This window comes from Ips typographus, linkage group LG1 (assembly GCF_016097725.1).
Source record: "Ips typographus isolate SLU linkage group LG1, UJ_Ityp_2.0, whole genome shotgun sequence".
Taxonomy (NCBI): domain Eukaryota; kingdom Metazoa; phylum Arthropoda; class Insecta; order Coleoptera; family Curculionidae; genus Ips; species Ips typographus.
Window position 1 is genome coordinate 1,155,442 of NC_138422.1, and position 20,680 is coordinate 1,176,121.

At 37.1% G+C, this 20,680-nt stretch overlaps 2 protein-coding genes across 5 annotated transcripts in view; one reads left to right on the plus strand and one right to left on the minus strand.

Annotated features, from left to right (window-relative positions):
• Window positions 1-20,680, minus strand: part of LOC145735716 (uncharacterized) — a 150,678-nt gene that overhangs the window by 33,383 nt on the left and 96,615 nt on the right. The gene's annotated exons all lie outside the window — the stretch shown is intronic.
• Window positions 5,716-19,824, plus strand: LOC145735625 (casein kinase I-like). 4 transcript variants are annotated; one of them, XM_081989618.1, is made up of 10 exons: window positions 5,716-5,944; window positions 15,272-15,374; window positions 15,710-15,858; window positions 18,242-18,352; window positions 18,418-18,508; window positions 18,617-18,777; window positions 18,830-19,151; window positions 19,213-19,436; window positions 19,494-19,640; window positions 19,699-19,824. In XM_081989618.1, exons 3-10 carry the CDS (start codon window positions 15,741-15,743, stop codon window positions 19,755-19,757), a joined length of 1,233 nt encoding a protein of 410 aa, XP_081845744.1. In that variant the 5' UTR covers window positions 5,716-5,944; window positions 15,272-15,374; window positions 15,710-15,740; the 3' UTR covers window positions 19,758-19,824. The 4 variants fall into 4 exon arrangements, with proteins under 4 accessions (XP_081845744.1, XP_081845748.1, XP_081845756.1 ...); XM_081989622.1 differs by lacking the exon at window positions 18,418-18,508 and having other exon boundaries at window positions 5,757-5,944; window positions 18,532-18,777; XM_081989630.1 differs by lacking the exon at window positions 18,242-18,352 and having other exon boundaries at window positions 5,757-5,944.

Below are 20,680 nucleotides of genomic sequence, written 5' to 3' on the forward strand. Positions count from 1 at the left end.
TAAAAACGTGTACTTTGTTGCACGATTTTGTAAAAATGCTTCTAAAACTTATACGATTAAAGTTTTAATTTTAAAAGAGCTTCTGTTTTATGTACAAGTGGGTAAACTGTTTACGTACTAATTTGGAGCAATAAAGACGTCTAAACATCCCGTTTAAAGTTTCAATTACTCTTCCAACGTCGGAGAACTAATTTCGCTTGTCCAGCGTGCGATTAACGCTGTAAAGCGAACGTCCAAAAACGACCATCGATATTTCAGTCGTAGTTTCGGGACCGAAAAACCATCCAGACTTTTTCTGATCGTTACACAAAAACGCTAACCAAATCCTTTAAAACGCCGCTAACCAATCTGTTTACCGCATTTCTCCGAAATTATTGTGTATAGGCCCGCAAACGCAAATCCAGCCCAGGCTTCTGTTTAATGGAAATTGGATATAATAAGACGTTTATCCACCTGCGTCTTATTTTACCCGATCCGTCTTTGTCGGTGGTTTTGCCCGAAATGGAAATCTTAAAGTATGAATGTCCTCTTTTAGCTGTTTACTTTAGTCCCTCTCCACAAACAGAGGTAAACCCATTGTTATCGGAATTACGACGTTATGACTATTCGAAAGTTGAAAAAACAACTAAAAGTTTCTTTTAGTAGCACTTTTCCTCCCACACTGTTTTATCGACCTCTGAGGAAAAGTTTTATGAATGGCATAAAGTTAAAACCAATGCGAATTAAGTTTCCAGGCACAGTCAACTCCAGTTCATTGTTTGGATTAGTTAGGTAGCTGTCACTTGTCTACGTAGCACGTACGAGATAGGCAACCAATTAAACACTGTTTGACGTTTAAAACGCAACAAAACAGCTTTGTTTTCTAAATTGTGAGATTAACCGGTTGAGTTGTCGTTCTAGTGGGGACGTGTGCGGTTTTAATGAAACGTCGAAATACCCATATCAGACGCTCGCCGAATAACTGAAAGCAAACAAGTAATCTCGTAAAGTCCTATATCAACGTGGAACTCCACCCTTAGTTTCGGACAAGTTGGCCCTTTTAATAACTGGTGCATTTGTATTTTACGGCTTTGACTATAGGGAGGACTTAATCCTGGAAGTTTATAGCTGAAAACCCCCCCAGTTTATACGCCCGTCGCGAACTGGATTAAAATGACCGAGTTTGCTATTGAAAAGGGATTATTAAATTTTGTTTTGCCCGTACGTATTAAACCAAAATATACGAATGTGGCAAAAAAAAAACTGTAACGATATTAAGTTGTTACAGTGCTTTTTTATTATATTGTCACACGACCAGCTTGTTAGTGGCGTAAAACTGGTTGCATACGTTTTGCAACCGTATAACAATACAGTTACAGGATGGCTTTTCATTCAAGTAAATTGATTTATTAATTAATTGACATGTAAAATGATTAATTAATTGACAACATGACAAGAGAGTATTAATGTAAAACATGTGATGAAAACATTAGTAAATCAATCTGTTCAATCAACAACATTTAAATTTTTGGGTCACGTGACCAGAGACCCAATTTAACCTGAAAAACAGCTTTTGGGAAGAAACTATGAAAGTTTCGAATGAAAAACACTTTTGGTCCATCGAACTAAATTTCGTGCAATTTTCGTAAAGTGAGCAGGAAATTACAAATCACGTGACCGAAAACACTGATTAACCCAACTTCACCTAAAAACTGGAAGAAACCACGGAAGTTGCGGAAGAAAAACATTTTTGGTCCATCGAACCGAATTTCGTGCAATTTTCGTAAAATTGAGCAGGAGATTGAAAATCATGACGTTTTGGGTAATGTTGGATCACCTGACCATAGACACTGATTAACCCAACTTCAGCTAAAAACTGGAAGAAACCACGGAAGTTGCGGAAGAAAGGCACTTTTGGTCCATCGAGCAAGATTTCGTGCAATTATCCGAAATTCGTTTTGTTTTTGTCATTTTTTAATACTAATAAACCAGCTATGGCTGCGTTCGATACGTTTGAGTGTAGAGTGTTTAGAATAAGATTTCTAAACACTATTCTCTAATACAGTATTGTGGGTGAAGCTGTCATTTGACAGATTTAGATTTAGGCAAAAGTACTTTCGGCTCGAAATATAGACGATATTTTTTCGACGACTGCTGTGGGGTAGAATAGAAGGACAATTCACATCATTTTCGTAGCTCGAACTCATTGTCACCGATAAATCACTTTGACGGATTGGCTTTATTTCAAACAGGTATGTCAAGCGTTGTTATGGAAATGCCGAAAAAGTTGGTGAGTAGATTCACTCTGATATATTATAAATCACTCTGTATATTATTAACGGTTTTCTTACTCATAGTGACTTGTTTTCTAGGGTATTATACCTCGTGACGTTTTTGGGCGTAATTAATGTCATGTGTCCGAAGAAATATCAATTTTTCCGGAAAATGGATATAACACTGTTCAATCTTGAATTAAGCCACATTAGCAGGTTTGTATCTATCATTCAAATGCCGTTGTATGCTCAACATTATTTGTTTGCATAATCTGAGTACTTTTCAGGACAAGCCCCCTATTTGGTAAAGACCTACACTGTGTCCAGCGACAGGGAATAAAACTTTCCACTTTAACTGTCTTTAAACACCCTGTATGGCTCTATTGGTCAAGGGAGTTGACACGTGACTTAAAATGACAGTTCACTAGTACCTTAATTCGAGATTGACCTGTGTCTCATTTTTTGGATAAATCAATGATTTTACTAAAGTTAGGACAAAACACATCATAAGAGGGAAAAAGGTGGTGTTAATGAATACTTTAGAAAACTCTTCAAGTATCAAAAAAAGTAAAAAAGAATCTTTTATTGTAGTTTTTGCTTTGCCTGGTTAACCATAAACAGTAAAAGTTGAGATATCAGATTGAATTAAGGTCGTTAATGCGACCCGGCAGGTAAATCACCACAAACTAATCGATCGATCTTGCCCTTTCGCGTATAGAAATAAACGACCCTTTGATGTGCCCGAGACCTATTTGTATGCAAAAGTGGCCGCCGGATTAAGGACAATGGCAGGCAATCCGGTAAAGAAAATCTTGATGGATGGAGATTTACTGGGACTGCATATTCGACGGAAAATTAAGAGCAATCTAGTTGACGGCAATTTGGTCTAGGGCTCCGGGCAGGGCTCGAGAGTGTCTTTCAATTTAATGGACGCGTAACGAACTCCCTTTGATATGTGCCGACATCATTAAATACCACCCTTATCCAGGTTTCGCAGTCCTTAAAGGAAATCCCGAAGGATTTGCAAATTTAGTACATAAAACTAACTAAAAAGGTCAATGAGACAGGGGCCCAATTCTTGAAGGCAGGCAACGGAATTTTCAAGAGAATTGTCGATAGAATGTGACAGAAGAAGCTGACTATGACGGGTTCCTGTCACATTCTACAGGTTTTCTTGATTATTCCCTTCCCTTGTTTCAAGAATACGCACCCTGGGGTAGATCGCCGAAGTATTTTGGTGTACACACTCGAGGTAATACGAGAAAGGCACTTTGCCAGTATTACGAAGTATTTTGAGGTATTTTTTAGGTATTTCGAGGCATTTACTGTATATTTAAAAGTATTTTGCGATATTTTCATTGGAATTTTGAGCGAAATAAAACCTATTTAAAAAAAATGTTGCAATGTTTTAAGGAATACATTGTAGTAGACCAAGCAGTAGACAATATAGTGTATCAATATAATAAAATTTTCAACATTTAAACTACATTTTTAAGGTCACGTGACTGTTTTTGACAAGTGTCAACTGGACTTTACAGTGTTGCAAGCTCTAAAATTGCATAATCAAAGTCACGTGATGTATCTCCTACAATTTCACCTTTTAAAACTATCTAGAAGTCTAAATTTAATTTACGAAGTTTTTAAAGTTTAAACCACATTTTAACGGTCACGTGATTAATTTTGACAGATATCAACTGGCCTTTACAGTGGTGCAAGGTCAGAATTGCATTATCAACGTCACGTGACGTGTATTTTGCAATTTAAGTTCTTACAACTGTCCAAATTTTATTTAGCACTTTTTCCAAATTTAAATTGCGTTTTGAAGGTCACGTGATTGTTTTTGATAATGTCAACTGGTCTTTACAGTGTTGCAAGCTCAAAAATTGAATTATCCAAGTCACGTGACGTGTATTTTGCAATTTAAGTTTTTACAACTGTCTAAATTTTATTTATCAATTTTTCAAAGTTTAAATTGCATTTTGAAGGTCACGTGACTGGTTTTGATAATGTCAACTGGTCTTTACAGTGTTGCAAACTCAAAAATTTAATTATTCAAGTCACGTGACGTGTATTTAGCAATTTAAGTTTTTACAACTGTCTAAATTTTATTTATCAATTTTTCAAAGTTTAAACTGCGTTTTGAAGGTCACGTGACTGTTTTTGATAATGTCAACTGGTCTTTACAGTGTTGCAAGCTCAAAAATTGAATTATTCAAGTCACGTGACGTGTATTTAGCAATTTAAGGTTTTACAACTGTCTAAAATTTATTTATCAATTTTCCAAAGTTTAAATTGCGTTTTGAAGTCACGTAACTGTTTTTGATAATGTCAACTAGTCTTTACAGTGTTGCAAGCTCAAAAATTGAATTATCAAAGTCACGTGACTTGTATTTTGCAATTTAAGGTTTTACAACTGTCCAAATTTTATTTATCAATTTTCTAAAGTTTAAATTGCGTTTTAAGGTCACGTGATTGTTTTTGATAATGTCAACTGGTCTTTACAGTGTTGCAAGCTCAAAAATTGAATTATTCAAGTCACGTGATGTGTACTTTGCAATTTAAGTTTTTACAACTGTCCAAATTTTATTTATCAATTTTCTAAAGTTTAAATTGCTTTTTGAAGGTCACGTGACCGTTTTTGATAATGTCAGCTAGTCTTTACAGTGTTGCAAGCTCAAAAATTGAATTATTCAAGTCACGTGATGTATATTTTGCAATTTAAGTTTTTACAACTGTCTGAATTTTATTTATCAATTTTCCAAAGTTTAAACTGCATTTTGAAGGTCACGTGACTGTTTTTGGCAGGTCAACTGGCTTTTACAATGTTGCAAGCTCAAAAATTGAATTATCAAAGTCACGTGACTTGTATTTTGCAATTTAAGGTTTTACAACTGTCCAAATTTTATTTATCAATTTTCTAAAGTTTAAATTGCGTTTTAAGGTCACGTGATTGTTTTTGATAATGTCAACTGGTCTTTACAGTGTTGCAAGCTCAAAAATTGAATTATTCAAGTCACGTGATGTGTACTTTGCAATTTAAGTTGTTACAACTGTCCAAATTTTATTTATCAATTTTCTAAAGTTTAAATTGCGTTTTAAGGTCACGTGATTGTTTTTGATAATGTCAACTGGTCTTTACAGTGTTGCAAGCTCAAAATCAGCTCGTAATTTCAGACAACCGCACAAAAAATATTTTTGTTTTTTAGAATTTGAAAAAACAGTCACTTGACCTGAGAAAATCAATTTTAAGCTTTAGGCACTAGGTCAAATCAAGTGTCAAAAATTTGGAAAAACCTTTACGTTGTCACCTGACCTAACCTAAAAACTGTCACGTGACTTTTAAAAAAATGAATTTTAAGGTTTTGGGTCTTTAAAATTTGGAACCTGAGCAAGTTTTCAATTTTTTTTGAATCATTAATCCTAAAGACTGCTACGTCACGTGACCAAAAAACAATTTCAAGGGTGTATTTCAAAAGTACTAATGATAAAAATTGATTACAGTTGTCAAAGTAAGAGAAAAACAGCATATTTGGGCCACACAGAAAAGTAGCACCTGAAGAATAGACCAGAGAGTCAACTATTTCAGTGTTGTTCAGTTGTTTTACGTTGGAAGCGTTTGGAAAAGTGATCTTCAACCTTCATTAACAAGCAGACAGCATATGAAGAAGAAGAAGAAAAAGGTCAATGATACAGTACGTAATCGCTGCTTTTTAACGCAACTACTAAACTTATTTTAAGCTCCATAAAGGAAAGTAGATCGGATAAGTGGTTGGGCTACTTCGATTTGACCCCCATTCCGTTACTTTCCTGATTAATCCTTTACAAATGTCGAGATTCTACAAGATTGGACCCTTTTCTTACGCGGAGCGATAATGAAATATCTCCGCAAAACTTTCATTTGCATTCTCGTTTATCGCGAAGGGGTAGTTTTGCCTGCGCGAAAAAGGTTCAGCTTGCCCTAAATTATATCGGGCAAGCTTTTAACGTAATGAGAAGATTTTTCGCGTTAAATAAACGCAGATTATTTTATTGGCCAGCACCTGACTCTACAAGGAGGGATTTTTTTTTCAATTTTCAACCAGTTATTTAATAACGTTATTTCTTATGTGTAAATCAGGTGGAAAGATGAAAATTACCTGCTTTTACTTTCCACCCGGGTGAATGTCAATATGTGTTTTGTCACCTATACTACCTTATTGTTAGAGACTATTAGCAATCAATATTTCAACTGAATTATTTATTAAAAGTTTGATAAGATTTTGATAAATGGTTGAAAATAAAATAGTATACAAACAACGGTAGAAAATTTAATTTCTGTCTCGAGATAAAGTATACTAACCTACTACCTAATTTCTCGACAGAAATCAAACACTTTCCACCTGAGTATGCAATATACTATTTCGGTCTGGTTAACGTACATTTTCCCATTTCAACGCAAAAACTTAAAAAAGAAAGGAAATTGTTGGATGCATAAAATGACACAATTTTCCCCTTACTAAATTGTGTTATTACTTGCAACATTGGTTTCTCTTACCCAGGTATTTACTTACATAATGTACCGTCGTACTCCTTAATGACACACTTCTTGTTCAACACTGTATATTGTTTACAAACAATAAACTGACACTGACACTTAACCTCGTAATCTGACAACTTCGACTTCACTACAATCATCAACTCAACAACTAACTAACCAGGCCTGGTTCAGCTGCTTATATAGGCTTCCATGGTTTCTAGAAAATTCCCAAATATTCATGAAATTGACTTTCTCTCTCACACTCATTAAGCTATAACATAAATCTCTCTCTATATAAGCAACGGAGCCAGGATTTTCTAGAACACAGACAAAAGAATGTAGAACGTAAACAAAGCAACGTAACATACAGGGGTAACAACAAATAACTAAAGAAATCCTAACTAATAATCAAAAGTTCGCTTTGCAACACTGCCCCCCTCCTAGAGTTGATCGTCCCGATCATCAACTTCACCAGCTTTGGGTGGTCGGTAAGGTGCAAGTCGATCCAGGTGAACTATTTTCATTTTCGCCCGATGTCCTCGCTGTATTCTGTAGACGACGTCGTTCAGACGCTTTATAACGTCGTAGGGTCCCTCCCATGACCTCTGTAGCTTCGGCGACTTTCCTTTCTTTCGAGCAGGATTGTATAACCAGACCTGATCACCGGCTTGGAATCCGCTGCTGTTGGCCCTTTTGTCATATCTTGTCTTTAGTCGGTCGCTTGCAAATTTCAACTTCTGCCGGACTTCCTCATGGATCACGTGCAAGCGTTGCGCCAATTTTTCTGAATAGCTATCACAAGAGGCTGGGGGTTCTTCCGGTCGTCTAAAAAGAAGATCCATTGGCAAACGAAGCTCCCTTCCAAAGACAACACTAGCTGGTGTTTGGCCAGTGGAATCATGTACTGCCGATCGATAAGCCATCAGGAACAACGGAATGTGCTGATCCCAATCTGTCTGATTGTTATCGACGACTGTCCTTAGGTAGTTGTCTAGTGTCCGGTTGAAACGTTCCACCATTCCGTCTGACTGTGGGTGTAATGGAGTAGTTCTGGTTTTCTTAATTCCCAATCGATCACACACTTCCGTGAATACTGCCGATTCGAAATTACGCCCTTGATCCGAATGCAGCTCCCTCGGTACTCCAAATCTGCAGAAGAAGTTGTCAACCAGAACTTCTGCTACAGTAGCGGCTTCCTGGTTTGGTATTGCGTACACTTCTGGCCATTTACTGAAGTAGTCCATTGCGACCAAGACATAGCGATTTCCGGAATTAGTTTTGGGAAAAGGTCCAGCTACATCAACGGCAATCCTCTCAAACGGAGCTCCGACAATATACTGCTTCATACATCCTCGGCTTCGAGTTTTGGGACCCTTGCTACTGAAACAGTCTGCGCAACGCCGACACCAATCTTCTACATCTGAGCGGCTTTGTAGCCAATAGAACCTTTCCCTAACTTTATTTAACGTTTTGTTGATGCCAAAGTGCCCTCCACCAATTCCATTATGGGCTTCTTTCAGTACGTCACTAACTCGGTTTCTTGGCAGAACTACCTGTAGTCGTTCTTCTTTCCCATCCGGACTTTCCCATTTTCTTTTTAGTAAATCTCCATCAATAATAAGGGACTCCCATAATGCCCAATATCCCTTTAATGTTGGAGACTTAGCGGAAATCTCCTCCCAATTTGGTCTTTCTCCACGCTCTTTCCAGTTAATTATCTGTCCTAAATCGGGGTCTTCTCGTTGATCGGCAGCCAAGTTTTCCCGATCCCATGCGATGTCATTTTTCAGAGCGATCCTTCGACAAGGCTTTCCAAATTCAGCTATCTCCAGGCGTTTACAGTGATTGCAACCTTCCACACAAGGTCTTCGTGACACTGCGTCCGCGTTTCCGTGCAAACGTCCCTTTCTGTGTTCAATCTGGAAGTCATATTCTTGAAGTCTTTGCAACCATCGAGCTATTTGTCCTTCTGGATTTTTGAATTGAAATAGCCATTTCAGAGAGGCATGGTCCGTCCTTAGTCTGAATCGTTGTCCGTACAGGTATTTGTGAAACTGCTCGACTGTTTTCACTACGGCTAACAGCTCCTTCCTGGTTACGCAATAATTTCTCTCTGGCTTTGATAGTGATTTGCTGAAATAGGCGATCACTCGTTCTTCACCATCTTGAATTTGAGATAAAACTCCGCCTAAACCAATATTACTAGCATCTGCGTCCACAATAAACTCTTCCCCAGGTCGTGGAAAAGCCAAAACTGGTGGAGAACAAAGGGTTACTTTCAGTTCTTCCATGGCTTCCTGACATGTTGTAGTCCATTCGAAGGGCTGGTTATTCTCCGTCAATTTGTGTAGGGGTCTGGCTATATCAGCAAATCCACGAACAAACCTTCTGTAATAGGAACACAATCCCAGAAAACTTCTCAATTCGTGCTTGTCTTTCGGAACAGGCCAATTCTTTACAGCTTCAGTTTTCTTCGGGTCGGTTTTTACTCCTTTTGACGATATAACGTGTCCCAAGTATTCGACTTCTTCTTGGAAAAAGCTGCATTTCTTCGGATTTAATTTCAGGTTTGCCCCTCTGAACTTCTTGAAGATTTCTTCAACGTTTTGCAGGTGTTCTTCAAATGTTTTGCCCATAATAATGATGTCGTCTAAATAAACAAGACAGGTTTTCCAAGTCAATCCTCGTAGAATAGTTTCCATTAATCTTTCGAAGGTTGCCGGAGCATTGCAAAGTCCAAAAGGCATGACGTTAAAATGCCACAAGCCATTTCCAGTTGAGAAGGCAGTTTTCTCTTTGTCCCGTTGATCCATCTCCACTTGCCAGTATCCGCTTTTTAGATCCAAGGTGGAAAACCACTTTGCGTTAGCCAGAGTGTCTATGGTGTCATCTATTCTGGGCAAGGGATAACTGTCTTTCTTAGTAACTTCATTTAGTCTTCTATAGTCCACGCAGAATCTTGTCGACCCATCTTTCTTAGTAACAAGTACCACAGGAGAACTCCAAGGGCTAGTGGATGGCTCAATGACGCCGCGAGTCGCCATGTCCTGTATAAGATTTTCCACTTCTGCCTGCTTAGCCAATGGGAGCCGTCTGGGTCTTTGTTTAATGGGCAAATAATCCCCTGTTTCAATTTTATGCCTCACTAAATGAGTTCTTCCCAAATCCGTTTCATTTAAGGCGAACACGTCCTTGTAGTCGTGAAGCAAACGGCCAAAAGTCTGTTTTTCTTGATCAGTCAAAATTGAGCTCGTCTTTTTCATTAAGTGCACCAAACACTCAGGAAGGTCACTGTCAGGGTTTGGTTTTGTTTCGTGCGACTCCTTAGTCACCATAAGTACTGGTTCGGATTTGGCTATTATATCGCCTTTTTTTAGTCTTTGACCACATTCTTTCAAATTGGCGACTTTTACGTATGCTTGGCCGTTTTTCTGCTGGACTAGGGTGCGGGCTACAAGAACTCCCTTCTTCACAGCATCATCTTCCTCTTCATAACTCGGTTCTATCAGCTGAAGTTTGCTCAATTCCGTTTTTCTGTCCAAATTAACTTTTACGATGGTCTCTGATCTTGCAGGTAAGTTGACATCTTCCTGCAACGTGACTTTCCTCACACGCATATCTTGTTCGGGTGTCATCATAACAATCTCGTCTTGTCCAGTCTTGATCAGTCTATTCTCCAAATCCAGCTGGAACTTGTGTTGCTCCATAAGATCTAAGCCCATTAAGACGTCATCAGTTATGTTGGCCACAAAAACGGTATGGTTGAAGACACGTCGCCCAAGCTTCACTTCAGCTTCATGGATTCCCAGAACAGGCATTGACTCACCAGCGGCAGTTTCCAATATAAACTTTGTACCAGTGTCGCTAATCCTGCAGTGTTTCACTATGTCCGGCCTTACGATAGTATGGCAAGAACCGGTATCAACAACCATTTGGCAATCTCGGCCGCAAATCTTACCGGTCACTATTAAGCTGGTGTTTTCGTGCTGAAGACGGGCTACTTTAATTATGGTTGGTGGGGCTTGACAGTGTTGCGTAGCCAGCTTTTGCCCCGGAAAACTGGCTACTCTTCGTTTTCCTGGTTCTGCATTCTTCTAGGTTTGCGGCACTGCGATTGAATGTGCCCCTTTTCTCCACAGTTCCAGCATTCCAATGACCGAGTAAACGTGGTGGTTTGAGCGTTTCGGTTGTTCTGACTTCTTCTATTTAACGCTCCCATTAGTTCTTTTCGAAATGCCTCCAGCTGACGACTCAAGTCTGACTGAGTTGTGTGATCTGAATTGGAATATCGGTTTCTCGGTTCCGGTGTAAGGCTTCTGACTTGACGCACTCGAGTATGTCCTCGTGATACTTGCTTGACCACCTCAAACTCCAAAGCGTAGGCAAGAGCATCATGTAATGTTTGGCATCTCGCTAATCGTATTGCTTGCTCTGTGTCACAATCTTTAAGACCTCGTACAAAAGCCCGTACTGCCATTCGCTCTCTAATGTCGTGAGAGGCCGTTGGATAGGCCAGACAAACTAATCGAGCAATGTCGGCTTCATACTGTTGAAGTGTTTCCGTGCTTCTTTGGGTCCTACTAGACAACTGAGCTTCGTATACTTGTTCTAGGTGCTTATTTCCAAATCTCATCTCTAAATGTTGGATTAAGTCGTCGTAGTTTTTGTACTGGCTCTCGTCCAAAGTCTGCAAAACCTCCAGTGCTTCTTCTCGAAGTGACAAAACCAAGGCAGTGGCTTTGTCACTTGATGTCCAATTGTTGGCCTCTGCGGCAGCCTCAAACTGTTTTTTGTAAACCTGCCATGAGGTCTTACCGTCGAAAACTGGTGGCTTAATATTTGAGCAGACACTAGAACTGGCGACTACGGTTGGCTTTGAAGACTTTTCCTGTAGTTTGTCAAATTCCTCTCGCAAGGTCTGAACGGTCTCCTCCATACCGCTTATCCTCTCATTTACCTTTTCTTCCAAAATTTCCATCCTGTTGTCCATTTCTCCTTTAATTTCATTTATTACTCGGTCTAATTTTTCATCTTGTTGTTGAAACTGGTCTTTAATTTGGTCTTGGCTCGCTTTCATTTCTTCAAACTGTTGGTCTTGGCTCGCTTTCATTTCCTCCAACTTTTGGTCCTGACTTGCTTTCATTGCTTGAATCATCTCCATAAGTTGTTTCATTCCTTCATCCATTTTGGCACTTTGTTGTCGTGTACTCACAGGCATTCAACACACCTTCTGCTTTTGTCGGTTTATTCTGTCTTCCTCTGGAACTCTTCTTCGATTCTCCAATCCCACTTCTGACACCAAATGTACCGTCGTACTCCTTAATGACACACTTCTTGTTCAACACTGTATATTGTTTACAAACAATAAACTGACACTGACACTTAACCTCGTAATCTGACAACTTCGACTTCACTACAACTATCAACTCAACAACTCACTAACCAGGCCTGGTTCAGCTGCTTATATAGGCTTCCATGGTTTCTAGAAAATTCCCAAATATTCATGAAATTGACTTTCTCTCTCACACTCATTAAGCTATAACATAAATCTCTCTCTATATAAGCAACGGAGCCAGGATTTTCTAGAACACAGACAAAAGAATGTAGAACGTAAACAAAGCAACGTAACATACAGGGGTAACAACAAATAACTAAAGAAATCCTAACTAATAATCAAAAGTTCGCTTTGCAACAATAATGTAAGGATGGAATTATCTGAAACTCGTGGTAATTAATTTGGACGTATTAAATCTAATCTACGTACGCTGTTTCCCTTAGTAACGCACCAAACCAATAACAAACAGTTTAATGGAACAGAAACGTGCAATGTTAATGAAATTTATTAACCTACAGCTAACTCATCAGGGTGCATTAACGTCACGTTTGAATTGAGTAAATTAACAAATGCCACCACTAAATTCGGCAATAAACAGCCTGAATATCAAAAATGTTGCTCATTAAAAACATTATTGGTCTTAAAATTTCCGTAACTCTCACCGTTTCAAAGATATTCGATTTTTTTTTTAAATATCGCCAAAATTTTCAAAATTTTGTATATCCGTTATTTGTTAGGTTTTAGCGAGGTGTAAACCGCTGGGGCATTATAGTGTAGGTACAAATTTTAGGAATTAATGGGCATTACTGGAGGACATTTTGAAAATTATTAATAGAATTGGGAACATCTAAATTATATTATAAAAATTCTATACATCTACCATTCAAATTTAAACATAAATAAAGTTTGGTAATTTCAGTAAATTCCGTTGAAATACAATGAAAAATTATGAATTTTGTAATTTTTCTTTTAAAAATTTTCACGTTTTCTAGCGGCAAAACAGTACCACTAACCCATCAACTTTTATACGTCAATAGAAAGCTTATTTCATTGGCTATACATTGACATGTAAAAGTTTATACAAAGTGTGGAAAATAAGCTAGTTATTGACGATTAAACGAAAGAATGCACAATAAAATTGGTCAATTTTGACACCCTCTAGCGGCCGAACTGTCTAACCTATCCATTCAAATTGGGAAACTGTTAGAAAGCTCATTGCATTGGCTATCCATTGACGTATAAAACACTACTAAAAATGGTGCAAATAAACGAGTTATTGAAGATTAAACAAAAGGATGCACGAAAAAAGTCATAAAAAATAGTCAACTTTGACGCTCTCTAGCGGCCAAACCGTCTAACCTATCAACCCAAATGGGAAAGTTTTTAGAAAGGTCATTCCATTGGATTTTCATTGACGTATAAAACTCTAGCAAAAATAGTGCAATTAAGTGAGTTTTTAAATATTAAACAAAAAAATTGGTTAAAGTTAACGCCCTCTAGTGGCCAAACAGTACCATGATCCAACCGACTTTTCTACGTCAATGGAAAGCTCATTTCATTAACTGTCCATCGACATATAAAAGTGGTAGAAATACGCGTGTTATTTACGATTTACAGACAGGGTGCCCCAGAAGCACTTTTTGACTTTTTAGGGCTGATTTGACCCTGGAAAATTAAAAAAACACGGTTACATGAGCTACTAGGTCTACTACGATGTAATGCATAGAAATTTCTTGAAAAACCGATTTTGCAAATGACAATTTTCGTAAGGGTCAAATTTGCCTGAAAAGCCACCACTATTCCAATGGGTTTTGCGTTATGTTGGCCACTTAGTGCAAGCGAAAATCGACTTTAATGATTTTATTTCAACAGTTTTGCTACGGCTCTAAAATTGATACTCACTGTGCTAGGTTTGTGTCAAATATCAGGGCCGTACCTGACCGATTTAAAAAAAATCCTTCAAAGAAGTTAAAGTGGTTATAGTCAAGAAAAACGTTTAGTTAGCTTTGGAGCCCTCTGGCGGCCAACATCAACACAAACGGTCATATTTTTGAAAAGCCTATTATATTTTCTTTTCATTGACATATACAAAGTGTTGCAAATAAACGACAGACAGTTTTGACTGAATTTGACAGCTACTACTTTAACCTTTAATAACTCGATTATTTTGACAGTTACAGGATGGTTCAATGTATCGATTTAAAGAATAAATTTTTCAAATAGGTGACCTAATACAAACTTACCTTAGATTTGAACAGAGAATCAGACAAAAGGGGTGTTTAATTTGAAAAACGTCCTTTTTTAAAACTGATATTTTGAGCTCTTTTTTTGACCATCCTGTACATTATATTTTATTGTTTTTCTTCACCCACTCTTAGAAAAAACCTAGTATAACACGACAAAACACAAAAACCTAGAAAAAAACGTTTTTTGATATGCACAAATTAAAATTATTATTGTTTTGGAGACTGAAAATATTAAATTTCACATAAAACGGTAAATATCTCAGAAACGGATAGAGAAAAGTGTATGACATTAATACACGTAATATGTCTAGAATTTGACGTAGAATCCAAAAAATAATATACAAGGTGTCCCATTTAAATTAAGCAACAGTTGATATCTACTTCCTGTTAAATCGTTGCACTCATATTTTCTTATTTTTACTTTTTTTTAATTAAAAAAGGTTAATCTTTCACCTCCCCTAATCCGTAACACAATTAAATTTTTTCGATTAATAACTCTTTTCTCAGAAAAATAGACTTTATAAATTAAAATTCGACAAATCTATTAATTTGCTATTTTATTTTTTCCTGATATTTAGACTAAACGTTACGCCCTTTTTCTAAATCGGTTGAATCAATTTCATAACATTTTTCTTTTTGTAAATTTTTTGGTTTGGCAACGTTGCACACATTCTTTACATTAAAAGGGATAAATTTGAATTTGAAGACCACTTTTACATTTTTTTTTCTGATTTATTTATTCAGTACACTGTTGTGACGTATTGTATTTGTACCGTTTTTTTTAAATTACTGAATCGCACCATTAATCTTAAAAAAAACTTTGCTTTAAGTACAAACTTCTGGAACTGCTTCGGTATTTAAAACAGACATTACGATTAAACTTTTACGTAAACTGGTGGTTAAATTGAACATTTACCCGCAGGTGAACAGTTTAACGTCAACCTCAAACTGTACTAGCAATGACAAGTTAGAAGAAGCAAAATTATCGAGGACATGCACATTTTCTGATTAAGGACGGTCCTGGGGTAAGTCCAAATTATATTATTATGCCCGATTACACACTACACAGCCAAAAAATTAAAATAAACTTTATTATCGCCCTAAAAATACTAAAAAATAAAAGCTTAAAGAAAAAAATCTCTGTAGATTGCTTCAAAACTTTTTATATAACCCTTCAATCCCCTCTTCTAGAAAATAACTAATTTGTGACTAAGTGACTGTATCAACTAACTTTCTTGATGTATTTTATTAGCCTTGAAGAAGGTTTTTACCAAAAAAACTAGGCTTTTTGTTACTTTACGTCTACAGTTGAGCAAACAGGTCAACGTTTCTTATTTAGCATCGATATCGTTTATTCTAGGACAATCCTTATGATGAAACGGGAATGAAAAATGATGCATTTCCTAAAACTGAAGTTTGGAAATAAAAATAATACTGGAAACACTAGTGGAAACAAGGAAAAAGACTGTAAAGAGACCGCGAAAGTGCAAAATTGGCCCGTCATTCAAGGTGCGTAGAATTTATAGCGTTAGTAGCGGTCATCAGTTCAAAATCTCGCCCAAATAGTCAGTCCAAATTAAAAAAATTACACATTTTACAAATAGTGGATACTGGAAAGTCCACAAGGGCAACATTTGTGCAAATCTCAGCACTGTTTGATAGTTTGTGATTGGTCAAGAAAGAGCAGCAAGCTGAAAGATGCTGTTTTTGACAGTGTATGAGTATCTTGGCAGTGACGTGGCCATATATTTAAAGTAAAAATGTTGTTCTGAAGGTCACGTGACTATTTTTACAGTTGAAAGGAATTTCTGAACGTCAAATTTACCTAGAAAGGCTACTTGACTATTTTCAAGCGTCAAATGGAATCTTGGAGCTCAAGTGACTTCACTTAAGGTCTAAATGCTCGCTTTGCAATCACGTGACAATATTTAATGTCAAAATGTGGTTCTGAAGGTCACGTGACTATTTTTACAATTGAAAGAAATCTGAACGTCACGTGATTGCTTTCAACTATCAAATTTACCTACAAAGGCTACTTGACTGTTTTCAAGCGTCAAATGGAATCTTGGAGTTCAAGTGACTTCACTTTATTTCTAAATGCTCTCTTTGCAATCACGTGACAATATTTATTGTCAACATGTGGTTCTGCAGGTCACGTGACTATTTTTACAATTGAAAAGAATTTCTGAACGTCACGTGATTGATGCTTTCAACTATCAAATTTACCTTTAAAGACTACTTGACTGTTTTCAAGAGTCAAATGGAATCTTGGAGCTCAAGTGACTTCACTTAAGGTCTAAATACTCCCTTTGCAATCACGTGACAATATTTAATGTCAAAATGTTCTTTTGAAGGTCACGTGACTATTTTTACAGTTGAAAGGAATTTCTGAACGTCAAATTTACCTACAAAGGCTACTTGACTATTTTCAAGCGTCAAATGAAATCTTGGAGGTCAAGTGACAATATTTAATGTCAAAATGTTGTTCTGAAGGTCACATGACTATTTTTACGGTTGAAAGGAATTTCTGAACGTCACGTGATTGCTTTCAACTGTCAAATTTACCTACAAAGGCTACTTGACTATTTTCAAGCGTCAAATGGAATCTTGGAGCTCAAGTAACTTCACTTAAGGTCTAAATACTCTCGTTGCAATCACGTGACAATATTTAATGTCAAAATGTTGTTCTGATGGTCACGTGACTATTTTTACAGTTGAAAGGAATTTCTGAACGTCAAATTTACCTAGAAAGGCTACTTGACTATTTTCAAGCGTCAAATCGAATCTTGGAGCTCAAGTGACTTCACTTTATTTCTAAATGCTCTCTTTGCAATCACGTGACAATATTTATTGTCAACATGTGGTTCTGCAGGTCACGTGACTATTTTTACAATTGAAAAGAATTTCTGAACGTCAGGTGATTGCTTTCAACTATCAAATTTACCTTTAAAGACTACTTGACTGTTGTCATGCGTCAAATGAAATCTTGGAGCTCAAGTGACTTCACTTAAGGTCTAAATACTCCCTTTGCAATCACGTGACAATATTTAATGTCAAAATGTTGTTTTGAAAGTCACGTGACCATTTTTACGATTGTAAGGTATTTCTGAAGATTACGTGATGGTGTTGAATGTCAAAATTACATCTCTAAGGTCACGTGATTGTTTTCAATTGTCAAATTAAGTTACAAAGGTCACTTGGAATAGAATCTTAAAGGTCTAATTGATTGAATCGAAATAATCGCTTTGAGTAATCAAATGATCAGTCGATTGATCGATTATAAAATAAAAACTGTTTAATCTGATATGACCCAGTGACAGTTGACAGCAAAACGGATGATTATGGTTTGAATGTTATGAAGGTCACGTGACTATTTTTACAGTTGAAAGGAATTTCTGAACGTCACGTGTTCAACTACCAAATTTACCTACAAAGGCTACTTGACGATTTTCAAGCGTGAAATGGAATCTTGAAGCTCAAGTGACTTCACTTAAGGTCTAAATACTGTCTTTGCAATCACGTGACAATATTTAATGTCAAAATGTTGTTTTGAAAGTCACGTGACCATTTTTACGATTGTAAGGTATTTCTGAAGATTACGTGATGGTGTTGAATGACAAAATTACATCCTTAAGGTCACGTGATTGTTTTCAATTGTCAAATTAAGTTACAAAGGTCACTTGGAATGGAATCTTAAAGGTCTAATTGATTGAATCGAAATAATCGCTTTGAGTAATCAAATGATCAGTCGATTGATCGATTATAAAATAAAAACTGTTTAATCTGATATGAGCCAGTGACAGTTGACAGTAAAACGGTTGATTATGATTAGAAAAACGCAGAAAATCTTTAATGATTGCTTATTCTAGAAACTAAATGCAAATTGTTGCAGGATTGTTGCTCCTACTGATGGACGATAAATGGTTAAAGAAAAGTGCAAAATTTCACGGGCGAGATTTTGAAGAACGACCTATAAACAACGATTTCCAGTATCAACTGCAAGGTCAGTTCGCATTTGAATTTCTAATCAAAATCATCTGCCTAAGTGGGCGCCATGTTGCTCTTTAGGTAATCGGCGACCGCCTGTCAAAATGATGAAGTTAGCGTTTCGTAGTAGTAGACAGATGGCGCCGCGCTCCGCCCTCGTGGAACACGTCCGGTAACGTTTCTATCTCGTTCTAGAATCAAAAAACATTCCGGTGCATAAAATGAATTCGTCGCACGCTTCCTCCTCCTCGGGAGTGCTAATGGTTGGCCCTAATTTTAGAGTCGGAAAGAAGATCGGCAACGGCAACTTTGGAGAACTACGACTGGGGAAAAATCTCTACAACAACGAGCACGTGGGCATCAAACTTGAACCAATCAAAAGCAAAGCACCACAGCTCCATCTGGAGTATCGGTTCTATAAAATGCTCGGCCAGGCTGAGGGTTGTTTCCCACTAGTGCTTTAGGCAAATTCATGATTTCTCACAATGTGTAGGAATTCCCAAAGTGTACCACTTGGGAACTTGCGGCGGCCGTTACAATGCCATGGTGATGGAATTGCTGGGACCCAGTTTGGAAGATTTGTTCACGTTGTGTAGCAGAAAGTTTCGTCTCAAAACCGTTCTCATGATTGCCGATCAGCTGATTACTCGGATAGAGTACGTGCACGCCAAGAGGCTTATCTACAGGGATATCAAACCTGAAAACTTTCTCATCGGACGCTCCAAATCAAAGAAAGAGAAAATTATTCATATCATTGATTTTGGACTGGCCAAAGAATACATTGATCCAGAAACTGGAAAGCATATTCCTTATAAGTTTGTTACTGTGAAAACTACTTACATTTATCACACTCTCTGTGATCTATTGTAACTTTAGAGAACACAAGTCGCTGACTGGTACAGCAAGGTATATGAGCATTAACACCCACATGGGTCGGGAACAATCTAGAAGAGACGACTTGGAGGCTATGGGACACATGTTTCTGTACTTTTTAAGGGGGTCGTTGCCCTGGCAAGGACTAAAGGCTGACACTCTCAAGGAGAGATATCAGAAAATTGGAGACACCAAACGGAACACACCCATAGAGACTTTATGTGAAGGTACTATTTTACTGTAGCTCAATCATCCATGGTTTTAGTGTAAAATTGGAATTTCAGGTCAACCTGAAGAAGTGGCCACTTACATGAAATACGTGCGTAATTTGGATTTTTTCGAAACGCCCGACTACGATTTTCTGCGCAAAATGTTACGCGACTTGTACATCAAGAAAGGTTATCCGGACGATGGCGTGTTTGAATGGACTGGTCGGAATTTAGCTGTAACACCCTGTACATGTTTGTTAAGAAACGTCGAATATTTCAGATCGAGTCTCCTGGCTCAATACGGAGGAGCGCAAAGAAATCCACAAGACCAAAACCTAACTAAATCCTTGCATAACTATATAGCATCTTGTCCAGATTTGTTACAAATACATTTTAGTTCCTACAAGAGAGTTTTATTTTCAAAAAACGGGATTTTAGTTTGTCAACGTCAAATATTGGAAAAACCAGTGTTGCGTAATGTACACTTTAAGCCGTACAGGTATGGAAATTTCAAAATTGAATTTTTTGACTTTTTGAAAAATCGAAGCTCTTTTATTTAAATTTGCAGAAAATTCGTTCCCACGCCATTCGAAAAAGCATAAAAAATACTACAAAATGGGTTAAAAATGGTCTCTGTAGCTCCTCATGTTACCGAGCTATTGAATTTCAAAAAGTACCTAAAAAACCTCTCTAATACCCCCCCATTCTTTCAATTTTTTTGAAAAGTGAAAAATTTGAAAGTGCTTTTTTTGTGCTTATTTCACCTAATTTAAGGTTCTTTTGTATAAATATGCCCTTTGCTGTGCATTGAAACCCTTATAGAGCAAAATAAAAATTTGCCAAAATTGCACTTTTGACAAAAATCGAATTTTTTGACGTTATGAAAAATCGTAGCTCTTTTATTTAAATTCGCAGGAAATTCGTTCCTACGCCATTCGAAAAAGCATAAAAAATACTACAAAATGGGTTAAAAATGGTCTCTGTAGCTCCTCATGTTACCGAGATATTGAATTTCAAAAAGTACCTAAAAAACCTCTCTAGTACCCCCCCATTCTTTCAATTTTTTTGAAAAGTGAAAAATTTGAAAGTGCCTTTTTTGGTGCTTATTTCACCTAATTTAAGGTTCTTTTGTATAAATATGCCCTTTGCTGTGCATTGGAACCCTTATAGAGCAAAATAAAAATTTGCCAAAATTGCACTTTTGACAAAAATTGAATTTTTTTACTTTTTGAAAAATCGTAGCTCTTTTATTTAAATTCGCA

What these genes read in the sequence shown, in the direction of transcription:
- LOC145735625 (XM_081989618.1), top strand. Translation starts at nt 15,741, where the DNA reads ATGATGCATTTCCTAAAACTGAAGTTTGGAAATAAAAATAATACTGGA. An exon ending in GGAAAGCATATTCCTTATAA is followed by an intron (nt 19,152 to 19,212) that starts GTTTGTTACTGT and finishes TTGTAACTTTAG; the next exon opens with AGAACACAAGTCGCTGACTG. An exon ending in CATAGAGACTTTATGTGAAG is followed by an intron (nt 19,437 to 19,493) that starts GTACTATTTTAC and finishes TTGGAATTTCAG; the next exon opens with GTCAACCTGAAGAAGTGGCC.